At 44.0% G+C, this 20,738-nt stretch overlaps 1 protein-coding gene across 1 annotated transcript in view; it reads left to right on the top strand.

Moving 5' to 3' along the window:
* lamc1 (laminin, gamma 1) overlaps positions 1-20,738 on the top strand; it is a 295,855-nt gene that overhangs the window by 120,182 nt on the left and 154,935 nt on the right. The window contains exon 2 of the mRNA XM_068037397.1: positions 10,124-10,428. Coding sequence (XP_067893498.1) covers positions 10,124-10,428 — 305 coding nt within the window. The remainder of the gene's footprint in view (positions 1-10,123; positions 10,429-20,738) is intronic.

The raw sequence follows: 20,738 nt of genomic DNA, 5'->3' as shown, positions 1-20,738 counted from the left end.
TCAGTCGCTGTGAGGCAACTATGGAGTGACCTCTCCATGGTGCATACCTGGGCGAATTTATGGAGGTTGAGAGTTGCCCAGTTGTCAAAACCCCTCTCTCGGCCTTTCTGGTGGGGTCCAAAGGAGTGCAGAGCACGACGTTTGGCACCGGTATGGCTGCAGGAACTGCTGGAAACATGCCAAAAGTGACACATGACCGCCTACGGGGTTCTGCTCCGGATTTTCTGTTGGGGTTTACTCTCTTAGCCTTGGTCTCTCCCGAGACGCCCACAAGGCAGTGGGGTTGTTAGGGCCCCTACACAGGTGTAGGATGATGCAGGTGGGAGGAGGGAGGGGGAGGGGTGGAGGGAAGGAGGTGCAGGGGGAAGATGGTGCGAGGGGGGCGCTGGGACGGGGTTGTGAGGGGGTGAGCTGAGAGAGTGGAGCAGGGAAGGCGAGGGTGGGGGGTGGGGGGAAGCTTTAGTTGTAGTGTTAGCTTGGTCCAAATTGCCAAATTCAGCATAGGGTGATGGGGCTTTGCCTGTTTGACTCACTTCAACATTAAACAATCCACCACACCAACTTAGTCTGGGAAAGCTATTGAATTAACTTCATTCCAGTACACGTGCATGACACTTGCGAAGAGCAGGACACTTGGTGGCAGTGGGGGCCTGAATTCATGGGAAACTACAAGAAAGCAAGAGGTTGTGTTAGATGCCTTGCAAGTGGTTTGAATATAGCTTTACATTGCAGTGTATTTATTTTTAAAGACTATAGATTACTACTAACCTTGAGGCAAAATTATATCAAACATTGTGGTGGAACTGGCTCATGTGGACTGTTCTCTCTGTTTTAGTCGTAGTCATAGAGATACAGCATTGAAACAGGCCCTTTGGCCCACCGAGTCTGTGCTGACCAACAACCACCCATTTATACTAATCCTACATTAATCCCATATTCCCTACCCTGTCCCCACCATTCTCCTACCACCTACCTACACTAGGGGCAATTTACAAAGGCCAATTTACCTATCAACCTGCAAGTCTTTGGCTGTGGGAGGAAACCGGAGCACCAGGCGGAAACCCACGCAGTCACAGGGAGAACTTGCATACTCCGTACAGGCAGTACCCAGAACTGAACCCGGGTCGCTGGAGCTGTGAGGCTGCGGTGCTAACCACTGTGCCGCCCTTTTGTGTTAAGTATTGGTGCCTCAGCCTGTTCACGTGGAATGCTTTCTATCAGAAAAAGCAAACAACAAGGCAAAGACTGACCAGGATCATTTGTGGAATACTGAGACAACCTTACAGAGGGGGAAGAATGAGATGATGTGAAAGGAAAAAGCAAGCAGGAGAGATAGTAATGGTAATGAGAAGGCAGATCTTCTGAACTCGAGAAAGGAAGTTTCGGTCAGATGAAAACACAGCTGCTGAGTCCGGGAGCTGGACAGGCATATTCAGCTGGTTCGAATTCCCTGGGTGCTGACTTTTCTAAAGGTGTTGCATTCGCACTGTCAGCTACTTGGAACCACTGCTAGAAATGCCATTTATATCTTTCTTGTGGGCTAGACCTGTTGCTCTGTTTTGTCTCTTTTGAAAGTTTTCCAAAAATTTGCAACTGTCCTCATCTACACAAATGTAGAACTTTCTGGGAGTTACCTGTAATTGTCTGTACATCAAAAGGCTCTTTAAGTTCAGAATTCAGCCATTTCACTACAATTTTTAGTGCAATTATGCCTCAATAAATATTATTTACTCTTCAGTATTTTGTGTTTTTAAAAAAAGTCCACATTTACATTGCGGATACTTTGTTTTATTTGTTCTTGGAATGTGAGCGTTGCTGGCAATGCCAGCATTTATTACCCATCCTTCTTGCCCTGGAGAAAGTGGTGCTGAGCCGTTGCCTTGAACTGCTGCAGTCCATGTGGTGTAGGTACAACCAAAGTGCTATTAGAGAGGGAGTTCCAGCGTTTTGACCCAGCAACAGTGAAGGAATGGCGATTATAGTTCCAAGTCAAAATGGTGTACGACTTGGAGGGGAACTTGCAGGTGGTGGTGTTCCCATGTGTCTGCTGTCCTTGACCATCTAGGTGGTAGAGATCACAGGTTTGGGAGGTGCTGTCAAAGGAGCCTTGGCAAGTTATTACCATGCATCTTGTAGCTGGTACACACTGTTACCACTGTGTGCCGGTAGTGGATGGGGTGCCGATCGAGCGTGCAGCTTTGTTTTTGATGGTGTTGAGCTTCTTGCGTGTCGTTGGAACTGCACTCATCCAGGCATCACACTCCTGACTTGTACCTTGTAGATGGTGGACAGGCTTTGGAGAGTCAGGAGGTGAGTTATTCACTGGAGAATTCCCAGCTTCTGACCTGCCCTTGTAGTCGCAGTATTTGTGTGGCTGGTCCAGTTAAGTCTCTGATCGATAGTAACCCCCTGGATGTTGTTGGGGGAAATCAGCAATGGTAATGCCATTGAATGTCAAGGGTAGATGGTTAGATTCTCTTATTAGAGATGGTCATTGCCTGACATTCGTGTGATGTGAATGTTATTTGCCACTTATCAGCCCAAGACCGCTTCAGCATTTGAGGAGTTGCAACGGGTATGAACACTGTGCAATCATCAGCAAGCATCCCAGCTTCTGACCTTATGTTGGAGGGAAGGTCATTGGTGAAACAGCTGAAGATGGCTGAGCTAAGGACCCTACCCTGAGGAGCTCCTGCAGCGATGTCCTGGGGCTGAGATGCTTGACCTCCAACAACCACAACCATCTTCCTTTTGTGCTAGGTATGACTCCAACCAGTGGAAAGTTTTCCGCCTGATTCCCATTGATCTCAATTTTGCTAGGGCTCCTTGATGCCGTACGGTCAAATGCTTCCTTGCTGTCAAGGGCAGTCACTCTCGCCTCATCTCTGGAATTCACCTCCTTTGTCCATGTTTGAACCAAGGCTTTAATGAGGTAATTAAATGGCCCTGACTTAACCCAAACTGAGCATCAGTGAGCAGACAGTTGCTGTGTAAGTGCCGCTTCATAGCACCTATGACCCCACCTTCTATGATTTTGCTGATTGAGAATTGACTGATGGGGTGGTAATTGCCTGGATTAGATTTGTCCTGCTTTTGGTGGACAGGACATATCTGGGCAATTTTGCACATTGTTGGCTAGATGCCTCTGATGTAGCTGTACTGGAGCAGTTTGGCTAGGGGTGCAACTAGATCTGAAGCGCAAGTCTTCAATACTACAGCTGGGATGTTGTCAGGGCTCATAGCCTTTGCTGTATCCACTGCCTTCAGCCACTTCCTGATATCACGTGGAGTGAGTGGAATGAATCGAATTGTCTGAAGACTGGCATCTATGGTGGTTGGGACCTCACGAGTCTGAGGTGGATCATTCTCTCGGCACCTCTATGTGACAGTGGTTGCGAATGCTTCAGCTTTTCCTTTTGCACTTATGTGATGGACTCTGCCCACATTGAGGATGGGAATGTTTGTGGAGCCGCCGCCGCCTCTGGCTAGTGTAACTGTCCACCACCATTCACAATCTGATCCGTTGGTTATGGAGTCGCTTTGCTTTGTCTATAGCATGCTGCTTTTGCTGTTCGGCATGCGTGTAGTTATAGCTGTGTTATAGCTTCATCAGGTTTGCACCTCATTTTTAGGTATGCCTGGTGCTGCTCCTGGCATGCTGTTGTGCACTCCTCATTGAACCAGGGTTGATCCCCTGGCTTGGTGGTAATGGTAGAGTGAGGGGTATGCAGGACCATGAGGTTATACATTATAGTTGAATACAATTCTGCTGATGGTCCAGAGCACCTCATGGATGTCCAGTTTTGAATTGCTAGATCTGTTCTGAATCTATCCCATTTAGCGCGGTAGTAGTGCCACACAACACAATGCAGGGTGTCCTCAGTGTGAAGATGGGACTTCGTCTCCACAAGGACTGTACAGTGATTATGCCCATCAATACTATCATGGGCAGAGGCCTCTGTGACAAGTAGATTGGTGAAGGAGAGGTCAGGTAGTTTTTTCCATTGTGTTCGTTCTCTCACCAACTGCCGCAGACCCAGTCTGGCAGATATGTCCTTCAGGACTTGGCCAACTTGGTTACTAGTGGTGTTACTGAGCCACTCTTGGTGATGGACATTGAAGTCCCCCACCCACAGTACATCTTTTCTTTCTGCCCTCAGTACTTCTTCCAAATGGTGTTCAGCATGGAGAAGCACAGATTGATCAGCTGAGGGAGGGCAATAGGTAATTAGTAGGAGGTTTCCTTGCCCATGTTTGACCTGATACCATGTTGAGGACTCCCAGGGCCATTCCCCACTATCACCCAGGGATAGTGGAGGAGAAGTCTGGGACGTTGGCTGTAAGATATGAGTCTGCTGTGAGTATGACTGTCAGGCTGTTGCTTGACTAGTCTGTGGGACAGCTCTCCCAATTTTGGTGCAAGTCCCCAGATGTTGGTGAGGAGGACTTTGCATAGTCGACCAGACAGGGTGTACATTTGTCAGTTTCTAGTAGCTAGATCAGTGCTGGTTGGTCTGTGAAATTTTATTCTTTTTCAGCTTTTCTGTAGCGGTTTGATGCAACTGAGTGGCTTGCTAGGCCATTTCAGAGGGCAGTTAAGAGTCAGTTACATTGCTGTGAATTGTTGGAATCATATGTAGGCCAGACCAGTTAATGGCAGATTTCCTCCCCTGAAGGACACTAGTGAAGCTGATTTTTTTTTTAAGTTTCATGATTATTGAGACTAGCAGTAAGTTTCTGCAGCTGCTGTTGTTGGACTTGAACTCCTGTCTCTGGAGCATTATTCCAGCCCTCTGGATTACTAGTCCAGTAACATTACCACAATGCCGTACTAGATGAATAGCCTTTGTGTTGACCCAAGTTTTGTGTACAGTATTAAAGTTTACTGTGGTGGGAGTGGGGGTGTTGGATGGGGGCAGTGATCAGAAAAGATCTGGACCGGTGATGGCAGCTTTACAACTGTGCGGATATGCATTTTAAAGATTACATAGTTGCTAAAATAACATGGATTTGAGTAGCCGATGCTCTGAGAATTAATTTGGCTGTTAATGGGAACAAATTAATTTGGCACATTTGATAATTTGGTATAGTATTCATGGGCCTCCCTTGGGGTCACTGTAAAGTGCATGTATAGATTTGTATACCACGTGCAACCCTTTCATTTCCTTGTGACCTGCTTCATAGCAGTATGCATTCCTGTTAGACAGCTTGCTACATGAAAGTGTGGAGAGGGTGGTTGTGAGGGTTGGGGGTGCAAGAGAGGAGGATAGTCACAGAGAGAGTGCAATCTTTGAGATACTAAAATGTTTGGCTTCCTGTATTATCGGTTGATATCCTTTGTCCTTATTGTTGCCTTCCAGATGTCCTCTGTTAGCTCCCTGGTTCAGAGGAGGGCGGGTTGTACCAGATCCTGCTTTGAACCTTCCAAACAGTGTACAACTCTAGTCACACATTACTTTCTTGGCTTCATTGGGAGCTGGTGCAATGTGCTCAGTGAAGAGGGTTCTAACCCATTTCCTGCAATTTTGAAGTTGCTTCCTTCTGGATTGGTAGTCTTGTTACTTATTCTGCTGGGCCATTAAGCCAAGGAGGTGGAAATTAAAGAAAAATGTAAAACGTACCTGAATTGAACCATGAATATAATAACATCTTTGTTATCTAATGATTGAAACTGTACTGCTGCTGCTGTAAAGTGCATCTAGTGAAGTGCTGTGTTTTGGTAGGAATAACAAGAATTTGCAGCAGGATACACTTGAAGCCCTTGCTGCTCTAAGCAGTAGCTGAAGTTTGTGTTTTTTTTTAGAATGATGGAGGCAATGTCTGGTAATTCAGCAGTCTTATACAAAGTCCTTTGTGTTCGACTGCAATAAACCTTAACATTATGGGCTCTGCTTGACTGAAATTTGTGGTTTAGATATCAAACTAGAACCAATTGTATGGCTGTAAGACTGAAGAATATTCTGAGGGACATGTTAGAGGCTTCCTGTTGTGGAAATTATATCTATAGTTACATACTTTATGGGTGACCCTATGCATACCATTGTTCTGCCCCCGACTCCAGTATTTCAGGTTGCATTTTTACACCACCACGATACTTATTGCATAGTGACTTTAAATGTGGTTGTTCTCGGTAATGTTTCATTATTATACCACTTCTTACTTTAAGGTATATATCAGACATGACTTGAAGAGCCAGTTTGTATCGGATGAATGTTGGATGCGGAAGTCAGTCCCTGACCTCCTGTGTCGGTTTTTTTTGTTGCATTAGTTTGAGCTGGAGTGGAGATGGAGGAGAAGCTGCTGGGTTTAACCCCAAGTACTTTTGAGCCCAGTCAGGCCCAACAATTTCCAATGTGAGACTGTCAAGGGAAGTAGATTCCAGGAGAGATGAGATTGCGACACCAACTGCTCAATGTAAAAGGCATGGACTCAATGGGCCGAATGGCCTCATTCTATGCTGTAAATGACTCTCTGACTTAAGTTCTAGCTTTGATATGTTGACTTTTATGTAAGAAATTAAAACCACTGGAAGTGAAAATACAAGCAAAAAATTAGATTACTAATGAACCTGCAGGAAACATCAACTGCGCAAAGATTTCTGCGTCTCCTGGCAACAGTGAAGTTTATTTTCTTCTACTTAAAGTCAGCGAGAAAGTAACTAGTGAATACGTTAGCAGAAAATGTTACTTTGATCTGTATTTTTCTTGTGTAAGAATTTTTAGGAACTGCACAAAAGGCAAAAAGGCTTTAAGTCCAGCTATCTGTCTCCTCATCATTTTCCTCAATCCCTTCTCTTTCGAGAAGCTAGAACCCTTACATAGTTTCTTTTTCAATGATCTTCCTTGGTAGCAATTGAGGGGCCAAAGACAGAGTCTATTTAGTTAGAATTAAAGAACAATAAAGGAACTATTACACTACTGATTGTATTCTCTAGGTCACCAAGTAGAGGGAAGGAGATAGAGCAGCAAATTGGCAGGCAAATTATAGAAAGATGGAAGAACTTAAGAGATGGAGGGTAGCCGTTATCCTAATATAGGCTGGGATAGCAACAGTGTAAAGGACAAAAGAGGTGAAGGAATTCCTGAAATGTGTATAAGAAAACTTTCTTGAGCCAATGAGGAAGGAAGAAGCACTGGATCTTGTTCTGGGGAATGAAGTGGGGCAACTGAAGGATGTTTCAATAGAGCATTTGGGGAACAGGGATCATATCATTAAGTTTACAGTAGTTGTGGAAAAGGAGAAGGTACATTCAAGTGTTAAAAATACTTAGACCTCCTCCACTTAACTTCAGTGAATTGAAAGGGGTTCTGACCCAGCTATATTGGAATCAAAAATTGTGGGTAAAATAGTAATTGAACAATGGGAGGTCTTCAAAGAGTAAATGGTTTGAGTACAGACTAGACAGATTCCTATAAGGGAGAAAGGAAGGGCATCCAAAGCTAGAGTTTCCTGGATAACTAAAGATACAGATGTTAAAAAGAGACAGAAAAAGGGAGCTTCTGACAATTGTAAAATTTATAATACCATAGAGTACTGAGCTGAATATAGAAAGTACAGAGATCTAAAAATGGGAAACGGGGCAGAGAGAATGAGAATAAATTAGTGGTTAACATAAAAGGGAACCCAAAGGTCTTGTATAAACACATAAGTAGTTTAAAAAATTAATCAAAGGAAGGGTGGGGCTGATTGGGGATCAAAAATGAGTGATTGGGGAGGCAGAGGGCATGATTGAGATATTAAATGATTCTTTGCAACTTCCTTAACTAGAGAAGAGGATGGTGCCAATGTAGCGGTAAAGGAGGAGGCAGTAGCAATATTGGATAGGATACAAATAAAGAGGAGTTAACTTAAAAGGTTGGTAATTCTCAAGAAGAAAGGTCACCTGGTCCAGATGGGATACATCTTGGGTTATTGAGGGAAGTAAGTGTGGAAATTGCAGAGGCTCTGGCTACAATTTTCCAGTCCTCCTTAGAAATGGGGGTGGTGCCCAAGGACTGGAAGATTGCAAATGTTGATGCTCCATTTTTAAGAAAGAAAGTGGGATAAACCTGGCAACTATAGGCTAGTCAGCCTAAAGTGGAGGATGGGGCAAATTTTAGACATAATACGGGACAAAAATAATTGGCATTTAGAAAAGTATAGACTAATAAATGAAAGTCAGCACAAATTTGTTAAAAGAAAATCGTGTTTGATTAACTTGATTGAGTTCTGTGAAGGATCAGAGCATGTTGATGGCATTTGACAGAGTGCCATAGAATAGACTTGTTCGCAGAATCAAAAATGGCTAAGGGACAGAAAAAAAACAGAAAAGAAAGAACAATCTGTGTATATAGTGGCTTTCATGACCTCAAGACATTCCAAAATGCGTTATAGCCAATTAGGTGCTTTTGAAGTGTAGTCACTGTTGTAATGCAGGAAGTGGTTGTTTTTCAGTCTGGAGAAAAGTATGCAGTGGTGTTTCCCAGGGGTCAGTTTCAGGGCCATGACCTTTTTTGATATACGTTAATTACCTAGGCTTGGGTATACAGGGCATAATTTTAAAGTTTGCAGACGATAGGAAACTTGGAAATGTAGTAAATAAGGTGGCAGAAGGTAACCGACTTCAGGAGAGCATAAACTGACGAAATAGGACAGACACATGGCAGATGAAATTTAGTGTAGAGAAGTGTGAAGTGATGCATTCTGTTAGGAAGAATGAGGAGAGATAAAATGAGCAAAATGGTATAATTTTAGAGGGTGTGCAGGAACAGAGATATCTGAAGGTGTATGTACAGAAATCATTGAAGGTGGCAAAATAAGTTGAGATGGCTGTTAAAGTACATGGGAGCCTTGGCTTTATAAATAGAGGAATGGCATGTAACAGTAAGAAAGTTACGCTAAACCTTCATAAAACACTGGTTAGGCCTCAGCTCAAGTATTGTGTTCAATTCTGGGCACCACAATTTAGGAAGGATGGTAAGGCCTTTGAGAGGGTGCAGAAAAATTTCCTAGTTGTACCAGGGATGAGGGACATCAGTGAAGTGGAGAGACTGGAGAAAACGAAGTTATTCTCCTTAGAACAGAGAAGGTTAAGTGAAGTTTTGTTAGAGGTGTTCAAAATTATGAACAGTTTTAATAGAGTACAAAGAAAATGTTTCCAGTGTCAGAAGGGTTGTTGACCAGAGAAGACCGTTTCAAAGCGATTGGCAAAAGAACCTGAGGTGACATGAGGAAATTTTTTTTTTTTACACAGCACTACTTGAAAGGACGATGGAAGCAGATTCAATAGTGATATTCAAAACTGAACTGGGTAAATACTTGCAATGGGATTAATTGGATATCTCGACCAAAGAACTGGCATAAGCATGAGGGGCTGAATGGCTGCCTTCTATGCTGTATCATTCAATGAAAGGAAATTAGTGCACTTGAGCATCCTGATTAATTCCACTCGAGATGTTATGACCTGCATAACTTGCTCACCCTTTGAACTTGTAAATTATGGATCTGTCTGCGTCAGGTTTGGCAAGCGACCTGATCTTGTTATGCATCCTCCATAAATACTACTTTGGGTAACTTTGAGTAATGGATAATTTATGCAATTTCTATTTATACTTGCCTGCACAACTCCCTTTACTATTTTTTCTCTTTATGTGGTAGTTCATCCCTATTTCTGGGATATAAATGGATATTGCACATTTATCCAATATAGATTTTTTTGGCAGCATTCTTGCACAGAATTAAGATGACACTGCAATATGGAGATGAGGCATTTAAGCCAGGGCCCCACGCCTGTTCCATCTTCGGGTGATGCAAAAGATCCCATGGCATGACTTGAAAAGAGCAGGAAGTTCTTTGTGTTCTGGCCAACATTCCTCCCTCAACTAACACCATCAAAAAATGATTTAATGGCCAATTACCTCATTTGCTATTTGCAGAATCTTGCTGTCTGCACATTGGCTACTGTATTGCCTACATAAGTGACACCTTCAGAGGTGCTTCAGAACTACTCAGTGACTTTTGAAGACAGGCTCTGAAAACATACCAAGGCACTGTATGAATGCAAGATCTTTTTGCTGTCAACAAGTTGAAGTACAAACAAGTAACTGGTAAAATTAAATTGTTTCACTTTTTTGTTTGATTGCAGGTAAAGCATTTGATATTACGTATGTAAGACTGAAATTCCACACAAGTCGACCTGAGAGTTTTGTTATTTATAAACGATCTAATGAAGATGGGTCTTGGATACCTTACCAGTATTACAGTGGATCCTGTGAGAAAACCTACCAGAAAAAGAATCGTGGGTTTATCCGAACAGGAGAGGATGAACAGCAGGCACTGTGCACAGATGAATTTAGTGATATATCGCCCCTCACTGGAGGAAATGTTGCCTTTTCTACCCTGGAAGGAAGGCCCAGTGCTTACAACTTTGACAACAGCCCTGTGTTGCAGGTACAGTCAAGCCAAAACCATTACTAGTTGTAAATTTAAAGTGATTATTTGACCAGATGTACTTTATTAAATTCTTTTCATGGGTTGTGGGCATCGCTGGCAAGGCCAGCATTTGTTGCCCATCCCTAATTTCCCTTGAACCGAGTGCCTTGCTCGACCATTTCAGAGGGCAGTTAAGAGTCAACCACATTGCTGAGAGTCTGGAGTCACATGTAGGCCACACCGGGTAAGGACAGCAGATTTCCTTCCCTAAAGAACTTTAGTGAATCAGATGGGTTTTTAGGACAATTGATAGTTTCATGCCACCATTACTGAGACTAACCTTCAATTCCAGATTTTTTATTAATTAAATTTAAGTTCCACCAGCTGCTGTAGTGGGAATTGAACCCATGTCCCCAGGGTATTAACCTGGGCCTCTAGATTGCTAGTTCCATGATATTACCACTGTGCCGCCGTCACGGCTAATGCATGCAGTAGTCTTTGACCAGAACAGTAGAAATGATTGTCCTAAGTGTTAAGAACAGTGCCACCAATTTTTAAATGTGTTTCAGATATTATTAATCTTAAGACTTCAGTGCCCATTCCCACATGTTGTTGAGAACCTTTTTGCTTTCCCCTCTCCTGAAGGTATTGGCTCAGGCTGAGGACTGGTTTTATAAACACTTGGGGTCCCTTCAATATCTGAGTCATTCTTCAAGTGTTTGTGCAAAAAGTAACTACCAGCAGGCTATTCAACCATGAAGGGCACGCTTCCCAGCTGATGTTGGCCTTGCTCAATATCCACATGTGCAACATACAGTTGGGACCACTGGATAGTGATCAGAAACAGGAACCGTGGCTGACTTATGATCTCCTTGGGAACAGAACAGTTTCTCTGAACCATCTATTCATGGGGAGAGTGTTGGCAGCATTGACACACGATGGGTTAGATATTTTTGTGTTTTCTATAAGATATGTTCAGAAATCAGTGTTTTCAAAATGTTGTGTTGAATAAAAATGACACTCCTTTTCCAAGTACCTACAGCACAAAATTTGTTTGTATAGCACCCATTTATTGCTGCAAGAGTGGCCTCAGGAGGTCCAAAATAGCGTCTGGGATGAGGGCACAAACTTCTTATGCAAGTGGCACTGGACACCATATGGGTGAAGGCGCTAGCACATGCGCAGTGAGCATCTGCTGGAAGAATGCGGAGGAAGCAGATCATGGTCAACAGGTACAGTAGTGTAGTGGTTATATTACTAGACAAATAATCCAGAGACATGAGTTCAAGGCCCACCGCTGCAGCTGGTGAGTTTAAATTCAGCTAATTAAATAAAATTTGGAATAAAAAGCTGGTGTTGGTAATGGTGACCATAAAACTACTGGGTTGTCATAAAAACCCATTTGATTCGTTGATCTTTAGAGATGGAAACCTGCCATCCTTGCCTGGTCTGGCCACGGGAATGTGGTTGGCTTAGCAAGCCACTCAGTAGTATCAAAACTGCTGCGGGAAACAATAAAAATAAAACCGGACACATCGTCTGACCTTGATTGAGACACACAAAAGACACGCCAAGCCTGTTCAGCAGCAAGAAGGACCACCCCACAATGCTAATTACAGAGATCATCAGATTAGTTGCTGAGAGTTTTCTACTGGCTGTTGCTATGATTTTATAAGTCCTCGGTGCTTTCTAGAGTTCTCTAAAGTTGCTCAAATCTATAGGAAGTGGTGAGGCAGGTGCTGACTTCAAGAATTCTGCACAAATCAGTCACTCGGAGACATGGGTGGAGTAATAGGCAATCCCTTTGGAATGCAGCCTGACTGGGAAGATGAGCAGAGGGTATGCAGAGCAGGGCAAGTTGCTAGAAGTGGGCGGAGAAGGAGGCAAGGAGGGGGAGGAAGGGCTATTAACTGGAGGCCATATCCACCAGGGTGTCCAGAGAGCAATTCTTCCACTTCAGCCTCATCCAGAAACTGTGTGTGTGACGTCTATGCTACAATAAGGATGTACTCAATGAATTCCACCCTCTGCTGCAGCCACAACTGCAAGCTCAGAGCAGGGCAAGGCATTACCAGTAGCTGTGAAGGTGACCGTGGCCATGAACTGTTAAGCATCTGGCTCCTTCCAGTCTGATGCTGGAGATATTTGTAACACCTTGGAGTTTGCTGTCCACCATTGCGTAAGGGCAGTCACTGATGTCCTTTATTCCAAGAGAGCTGAATACATTTCATTCACTTGTGCCAGAAAGCAACAGGTGAAGCAAGCACGTGTGTTTGCTAGGATTGTAGGCTTCCTGATGGTGCAGAGCGCCATTGACTGCATGCATGTTGCTTTGTAGGCCGCGCTTATCAACTGAGTTGTACCACAACTGGAATGGATTCCAGTCCCTCAACAGTTGGTATGTGAACTATATCGACGAGTCATGCACATCAATGCCCAATATCCAGTCATGAACTTTCATTTTGCGGCAGTCCGTTGTGCCATCTGTCACAAGCCGCCACAACAAAATATGGTTTCTGGCTGACTGGGCTGTCTGCTAATCACATGGCTCAAGACTCTGGTGCCTAACCATGCCGCATGTGCAGTATACATACAATGAAAACCATATTACCACGTGATATGTGATTGAGCGGACCATTGGTGTGCTGAAACAACGTTTTCGCTGTCTGAACTCTGCCCTGCAGTACTTAGCAGAGTGGTGTCCAGATACGTGGTGGTCTGCTGTATTCTGCAGAACCTCGCCATCATGAGGGCACAGCCCTTGTCACCAGCTATCCGGTGAGTAGCTGAGGATTAGGAGGGAGAAGGAGGTGACCTCAGTAGCCCTCTTCAGTCCGGGTTCTCAGGAACAACTCGTCCAACTACGATACCAGTAAACACAACTCCAGTTCCCCATTCACCAACAGTCCCACACCTTATCTTCCCTCTGTTGTCACAGCATCTGCTTAGCCACAAGGCAAAACATAAAAGCCAACACACAATAAACGTGCCTATCTTCACCTTGAGGATACCCTCCATCGTATTGTGTGGCATTTCCACCATGCTAAATAGGATAGATTCAGAACAGATCTAGCAGTTCAAAACTGAACGTCCATGACGCACTGTGGATAATCAGCAGCAGCTGTAGAATTGTATTCAACTATAATGTGTAACCTCATGGCCTGGCATATCCTTACCACTAAGCCTGGGGATCAACCTTGGTTCATTGAAGAGTGCAGAAGAGCATGCCAAGAGCAGCCCCAAGCATAGCTAGAAATAAGGTGCCAACCTGGTGAAGCTACAACACAGGATTATATGCATGCTAACCAGAAAGCAGGATGCGATAGACAGAGTTGAGTGATTCCACAACCAGTAGATCAGATCTAAGCTCTGCAGCCCTGCCACATCCAGTCATGAATGTTGGTGGACAATTAAACAACTAACTGGAGGAGGAGGCTCCACAATGTCTCCATCCTCAGTGATGGGGGAGCCCAGCATGTCGGTTGCAAATGCTTCAGCCTTGTCTTTTGCACTATCTTCAGCCGGAAGTACCAAATGGATGATCCATCTCGGCCTCCTCCTAAGGTCCCCAGCATCACTGATACCAATCTTCAGTCAATTCGATTCACTCCATGGGATATCAAGAAATGGTTGAAGGTACTGTATACAACAAAGGCTATGGCCCCTGACAACATCCAGGCTGTAGTACTGAATGCTTGTGCTCCAGGACTAGCTGTTCTCCTAGCCAAGCTATTCCAGTACAGCTACAACATGGCATTTACTGACAATGTGGAAGATTGCCCAGATATGTCCTGTCCACAAACAGCAGGAAAAAAACAATCCATCCAATTACTGCTGCATCAGTCTACACTCAATCAGCAGCAAAGTGCTGGGCCGTCACTGACAGTGGCAGCACTTACTCAGCAATAAGCCATTTACCAATGCTCTGTTTGTGTTCTGCCAGGGGCACAACTCCAGACTCCATTAGAGCCTTGGTCCAAACATGGACAAAACCGCTGAATTCCAGAGGTGAACAAAGAGTGACTGCCCTTGACATCAAGAAAGCATATAACCGAGTGTGGCATCAGGAGCCTAGCAAAATGGAGATCCATGGGAATCGGGCCGAAAATGCTCCACTAGTTGAAGCCATACTTAGCACAAAAGATGGTTGTGGTTTTTGGAGGCCAATCATCTCAACCCCAGGACATTGCTGCAGGAATTCCTCAGAATAGTGGCCTAGGCTCAACCATCTTCAGCCACTTCATCAATGACCTTCCTTCTAACATAAGGTCAGAAATGGGGATGTCTACTGCTGATTGTGTACCGTGTTCAGTACCATTTGAGATGACTCGGATACTGAAGAAACCGTTCCCGCATGCAAAACCTGAACTGATAACTGGCAAGTAACATTTGCACCACACAAGTGCTAGGCAGTAGATTCTCTCCTGTTGGAGATGGTCAATCAACTCCCTTGACATCCAATGGCATTACCACTACTGAATTCCCCCACCATCAACATCCTGAGGTTACCGTCAACCAGAAACCTAACTGGACCAGCATTTAAATACTTGGCTGCAAGAGCAGGCCAGAGGCTTGAACTCTGGTGATTAACTCACCACCTGACTCCCCAGAGCATGTCCCCTATCTACAAGGCACAAGCCAGGGAGTGTGATGGAATACTCTCCACTTGCTTGGATGAGTGCAGCTCCAGCAATGCTCAAGAAGCTTGACATAATCTAGGGCAAAACAGCCCACTTGGTTAGCAGCCCACCCACCACCTTAAATATTCACTCCCTCCACCACTGACACAAAGCGGCAGCAATGTGTATCACATACAAGAGGCATTGCAGCAACTCGTTAAGCCACCTTCGATGGCACCTTCCAAACCCGCGACCTCTACCACAGAGAAGGACAAGGGAAGCAGACACATGGAAACACCACCACCTGCATGTTCCCCTCCAAGTTACACACCATCCTGACTTTCCTTCGCTGTTGCTGGATCAAAAACCTGGAACTGCCTTCCTACAGTACTGTGGGTGTATCTACACCACTTGAATTGTGGCAGTTCAAGAAAGCCGCTCACCATCACCTTCTCAAGGGGAAATAAGGATGAGCAAAAAATGCTGGCCTTGCCAGCGACGCTCCCATCCCGTGAAAGAATAAAAAGTCCTGCCAGTGCGCCAGGCATTTCATTGGGTATACTGATCAGCCTTCTGTAACTTGTCCGATGAAAGTGCTCATTTGAGTCCTCTGCAGCAGAACTCATGCTTCCTCACTCTCCAAAGAGTTGGCACCTGTGCTACCCTTGCTCCCTGCCCTGCCTGCAGCCCCCTCAAACCCAGTGCCTCACCACATTCATATCCCAGCTCTAAGCTATCCTCTAAATTAAGTGTGGTGTCAGTATCTGAGCTGGTGGCTGCGAGTGTGAAGCAAGCGAGCGACTCTTTTATCACTGTCCTCCTGCTCTTCTACCTCTTTCTCCTCCTTCATTGCCTGGCCAGGTTGCAGTTCTTGGTATCTTAAAGAAGAAAGACCCAAGGCTAATGTGGTGAGTGGATTCAGGGGGGAAGACAGAGGTGTATGCTTACACCACCTGCAGCTTCTACATCAGAAGAGATTGTGGGATGTGAGGAGGAGGATTAGGTTTAACGTACCATTGTCTTCTATTGTTTCAGCCTTGCTACTGGTCACAGCCTCAGCAATATCTGCTCCAATGATATCCAGCACCTTCTCCTTCATGGGGGTTAGGACTTGGGGCTGCACCTGCCCCTGTCAGTTAGGACTTGTTGCCTCCAGTTATGCACCACCTTGTCCTGGAAGAGAAAGGGACATGTGTCAGTCACTGAGTGAAGTGCAATCTGTTTGCATGGTGTGGCTGTCATATTGAATATCTGGCAGTGTGTGCAATCTGGGAGAAGTGTGTGTGAGGCTTGCAGCAGTGCTGAGTGTAAGATTGAGGTGAAGCTATGAATGTTGGGTATGAGTCCTGATTGATTGTTGGTAGATGAGTGATGGGGGGTGTGATGAATTGAACATTGTGAGACTAGTGGGGCACTTGGTAGGATATAGCATGTGAAGATGCATTCACTGACCTTGACCACTCGTGAAGTCATTGAACTTTTTGTAGCACTGCGTTCAGGTTCTCGGGACTTGACTCCTGGCATTGACCACCACGGCTAGGTGGTCCCTCTGACTTCTGAGAGATTGTCTGGAGGGCCTTCTGGTCCCATGTGAATAGAGCACATCTCGTCTCTCTAGCCCCTTGACCAAGGCCTCCATCTTGGAGCTTGATATCTCTCCTGTTGTGCCTTTCTTATGTCCCAGGTCAGAATCAGTTACAGAATGTCTTCCAGCACCTGTTCCAGCCACAATGCACTTCCCCATTTAAGAGGTGTAGCCTACAGCTGATTCTTTAGGTAGTGCTGGCTGTCTTTAACTGGTGCTAGCCTCTGATGATTTTGTGCCCCTGCTGAAGTGTGCAGTCACTCAACAGTGCGGTTTTGTACTTGCTGTCTGCATAAATTAGCAAGCAACATGTATTTGGTATGCTACCCACATCAGAAGAAATGGGCATGAGTTAATCTGTATCCCAATCTCCATGCCCATTTTTGGGGACTTTCAAATTTAGCCCCTTAGAATATTAGTTATATGAAGTTAACCTTGATAATTATGTAATAAAAGCAAAATACTGCAGATGCTGGAAATCTGAAATAAAAACAAGAAATGCTGGAAATACTCGGCAAGTCTGGCAGCATCTGTGGAGAGAGAAGCAGAGTTAACGTTTCAAGTCAGTGACCCTTCAGATTTAGCAATTATTAGAAATGTAAAAGGTTATAAGCAAGTAAAGCGGGGGTGGGGCAAGAGATAACAAAGGAGAAGGTGTAGATAGGACAAGGTCACAGAATAACTGACCAGAAGGTCATGGAGCAAAGGCAAACAATATGTTAATGGTGTGTTGAAAGGCAAAGCATTAGTACAGATAGGGTGTTAATGGACTGAAAGTTGAACAGCCGCAAGTACAAACATGAAAAAAAACAGTTGGTAAGCAAACTGAACAAACTAAGATGAAATAAAATAAAATAAACACACAAAAAGAAAAGGAAAAAAAAACTGAAAATATAAGTAAAATGGGGGGCCCGTCATGCTCTGAAATTATTGAACTCAATGTTCAGTCCGGCAGGCTGTAGTGTGCCTAATCGGTTAATGAGATGCTGTTCCTCGAGCTTGCGTTGATGTTCACTGGAAAACTGCAGCAATCCCAGGACAGAGATGTGAGCATGACAGCAGGGGGGAGTGTTGAAATGGCAAGCAACCGGAAGCTCGGGGTCCTGCTTGCGGACTGAGTGGAGGTGTTCCGCAAAGCGGTCACCCAGTCTGTGTTTGGTCTCCCCATAGTGGCTCACTATCCCAGGCCCCTTTCAGGTGAAGCAGCGATTTACTTGTACTTCTTTCAATGTAGTATACTGTATTCGCTACTCACAATGTGGTCTCCTCTACATTGGGGTGTCTGAAATAATTTTTAAAAAAAGAAAAATGCTGGAACTACCCTTTCATGGGCATCAACCTGAAACGTTAATTCTGTTTCTCTCCGCAGATGCTGCCTGACCTGAGTGTTTCCAGCATTTTCTGTTTTTAATAATGAGTAGGGAAGATGATTTGACACAACATTTCGACATGTGGGTGCAGCCTAATTTACTGCTTGACTGCCTCAATTTTTCATTTAAAAAATCCTGGAGACGTTGAAGGCATGAGTATCTGAGCAATAGCAAATTTTTTCCCTTAGTGAAAATAGCTTATAAAACTATGGCCTTGAAGAGATCCTGAAGAGAGGATTTCTAAACGTTACTGGATTTTTTTTTTCATTAAGTAAGTTCCTTGTTTTGCATCTATCGGCAATTCTTGCTCCAGAAGCTGGTTTTGCCATTTTATAGCGCTGACCATTTTAACATCTCCTCTGTGTTTATTAAAAGTGTTGGAGCCTTGAGGTGGTGGTTGGGTGGTATGTTTTAATTTGTCCACTTTTTGATTTTGCCTAACTTTTGGGCCTTTGTTCAAATTGTGCAATATTGAAAAGAAGTTGTGTTATCCGTTGCAAGCCTGTGTTAGATTAATTTCTCGCAATGGAACCATTGATGCAAGTTGACCCGAGCTACATTTGGAGGCACTTTTTAAAAAAAAAAGTTTGGTTTGGAAACCAGCTGTTGGATGTATTCCCAGCTACTCTTTTGTTTAGTTCCTGGCTGCTTTTGTAATGCTGTTCTATTTGTTTCCAGACAGGAAATGGCAACTTCCAGTTTGGAAAAATTATGTGGAACGGAAACTGTTGCCACCTGCATTGCTAATAGGTCATGAAATCTCAGGCTATTTATCTAAAATGGAAGTGCGTCACTGTCTTTCTACAATATGGCAAGTGTGACCACTGGTAGCATTTGCAGCTCCTGGTTCACAAGCAACTCTGAAATGTGGTAACATTTTTATTTTTAGGTAAATTAACCTCTGTGTTTGATACCAACCTTGTAGGAACGTGTGCGCTGTATGTTCTAAGTTGAACGCTTTTGTTGTTTTAGGACATGCAGTTTGGTACCCATCTGCAGAATAAGTGTTTAATCCAGGTGACGTGCAACATATTGGAGTTTGAGTTGCTGTTCACAGTCTGCACAGCCAGTGAGGTGCATAGGGAAGCTGGGTTCCTAGCCATGCTTTCTTTCCACTAAATCACCTCCACCCCACAAAAGAAAAGAATACACTTGCTCACTGCCTGGTGGCCATAAAAGGAATAACTTTAGCAAAGGTCAATGACCAGATTAGCAGTCTGCCCATTTGGGCAGTGTGTGGTTCACAGCATGGTGAGATTTTAAAAGAGAAGCAAAACACGGGTGGCGCAGTGGTTAGCACCGCAGCCTCACAGCTCCAGCGACCCAGGTTCGGTTCTGGGTACTGCCTGTGTGGAGTTTGCAAGTTCTCCCTGTGACCGAGTGGGTTTCCGCCGGGTGCTCCGGTTTCCTCCCACCGCCAAAGACTTGCAGGTTGATGGGTAAATTGGCCATTGTAAATTGACCCTAGTGTAGGTAGGTGGTAGGAGAATGGTGGGGATGTGGTAGGGAATATGGGATTAATGTAGGATTAATATAACTGGGTGGTTGTTGGTCGGCGCATACTCAGTGGGCCGAAGGGCCTGTTTCAGTGCTGTATCTCTCTGACTCTATGTGATTGGAAAGGAGCTCATTTCAATATTATTGCAGTATTGCTGTTCTTCAAATGCAGTGGTAGTTAACCTATTGTCATGCTGTGGTACTGAGGGTGACTCCATATAATCTTTTGTTATTCACCAGCTCAGTAGAATTCTGACAAAACAAGTTCTAAAATACTTCCCAGTTCAAAAGTGCATTTTTAAGTTGTGTTTATTATGCAAAATGCCCAAGAGTCTCATGTTCTGCATCCTGTGAGTACAGATGTAACTGAAATGACTCAAGCTTAGCTCTTGTGATTTGGCATCCTTCTGAGTCCTTCCATTTGTACTGTTGATTTAACTCACTGAAATGTTTCCACTAATTACAGGTGGACATATGGGCCATTGTTGTGAGAGGTTACCGTGATTCATCCCACTGTTCAGTGACAAGTATTTTCTCTTAAACGAATGCATCATGTTAACTTTTAAAGGCATTGTTTTCATGCAAGCATTTGGAGACTGGTCTTTGAAGAGGCTGAATCATTTTTGGCACAGGATGAATTTTGACATGATTTATGTAATTAAGTTTCGTTTGCAAACAACAAAAATTTGGCAAACGGTCATTTGAAGGTAATGCCCTTTTTAAAAAGGTGGAAGCCTGCCATCTTCTGAAAGCAATCAAGTTGTGAGTTACGAACTTACAAGACCCAGTTATATAAAGTATTCATCAAGCTGTCTAATAGCCAACTGTTTATGGCAGCAATGAATGTCAGGCAAGTTTAAAACAATGAGTTTCTTGTTAAAATGAGAGTCACAGCCAGCCATTTGAATTCTACGTTGTATTTCCTTCAATAGTATGTTCAGAGTTCAGATCCTGTTTCCAACTAGATGCAGCACAATATAAATCTGTTTACAGATGGTCTTGATCAGTGCTCTTGGTTATAAGATTGGCTGCTTAATCTTCCTTAAATTCCAATATTCTGAACTGTGAACTTGCAAAACATGCTAATTACAATAAAATCTCTTCCCGTACCAACTTTCTGTACTTTTAAAAATAGCTTGACATTACGCCCATCATGAATAAGGGACAGAGAAAATCGGTAAGCCTTTTGTGAACGATGTCCATCTGGGATAGCTAAGCGATGGTCTGCCGCCTCAGGTGGACGTAAAAGATCCCGCG

Source organism: Heterodontus francisci, chromosome 8 (genome assembly GCF_036365525.1).
Source record: "Heterodontus francisci isolate sHetFra1 chromosome 8, sHetFra1.hap1, whole genome shotgun sequence".
Classification (NCBI taxonomy): domain Eukaryota; kingdom Metazoa; phylum Chordata; class Chondrichthyes; order Heterodontiformes; family Heterodontidae; genus Heterodontus; species Heterodontus francisci.
Note: the sequence above shows the minus strand (reverse complement) of the source record. Positions and strands in the feature narration are given on the sequence as shown.